Source organism: Volvox carteri, assembly GCF_000143455.1.
Source record: "Volvox carteri f. nagariensis unplaced genomic scaffold VOLCAscaffold_583, whole genome shotgun sequence".
NCBI lineage: Eukaryota > Viridiplantae > Chlorophyta > Chlorophyceae > Chlamydomonadales > Volvocaceae > Volvox > Volvox carteri.
The window spans coordinates 553-1,079 of NW_003308095.1; the positions used below are offsets into that span (position 1 = coordinate 553).

A 527-nucleotide genomic window follows, 5' to 3' on the forward strand; every position below is an offset into this window, starting at 1 on the left:
GCAGACAGCTAAGCTACGTATTCATGCAGACCCTACAGTGGAGGTGAGATCCAATCCATTTTTCCGAGAACCGTGAGCTCCCATACCTCACCGCTGCCGCTATGTCACCAGCACCCAGCTACTGCGCGATCGGACACTTCTCTGCCGTATCTAGCGGAACTCTCATAGTGCCAGACATACATACAAACTCTGATTGTCATATGGTGGGAAATGGGTCCTCACTAGGACAACCACCCGGTGCTCTCTCTGCGTTCACATGTCACTTGTAACGCTCGAACTCAGACTTGCGGTACCCGCCGCCACCACCGCCGCCGCCGCCACCTGGGTCGTGGCACACCGCACAAGCACGAGCCGTGGCCACCGGGGGAGTTTAGACGCCGGGAAAAACCGCCTTCCGCGGGGATGGGTGGGGAGCATTTGGTAATGGCACAGGAAGAAGCAAAGGGCCAACTGACGTCCAAAGCAACCCCCGGCTGGGAGGGTTGGCATGGAACGTTTCCCACCGGGGCACCCCCCCCCCCCCCCAA

General features: G+C 59.4%; 1 protein-coding gene across 1 annotated transcript in view; it reads right to left on the reverse strand.

The window, feature by feature from the left end:
* Positions 1-259: 259 nt before the first annotated feature.
* The window catches only part of VOLCADRAFT_101264 (uncharacterized protein), a gene marked incomplete at both ends in the record, with an annotated part of 5,780 nt that continues 5,512 nt past the window's right edge, over positions 260-527 (reverse strand). Inside the window, one exon of the mRNA XM_002959699.1 lies at positions 260-321. Coding sequence (XP_002959745.1) covers positions 260-321 — 62 coding nt within the window. The remainder of the gene's footprint in view (positions 322-527) is intronic.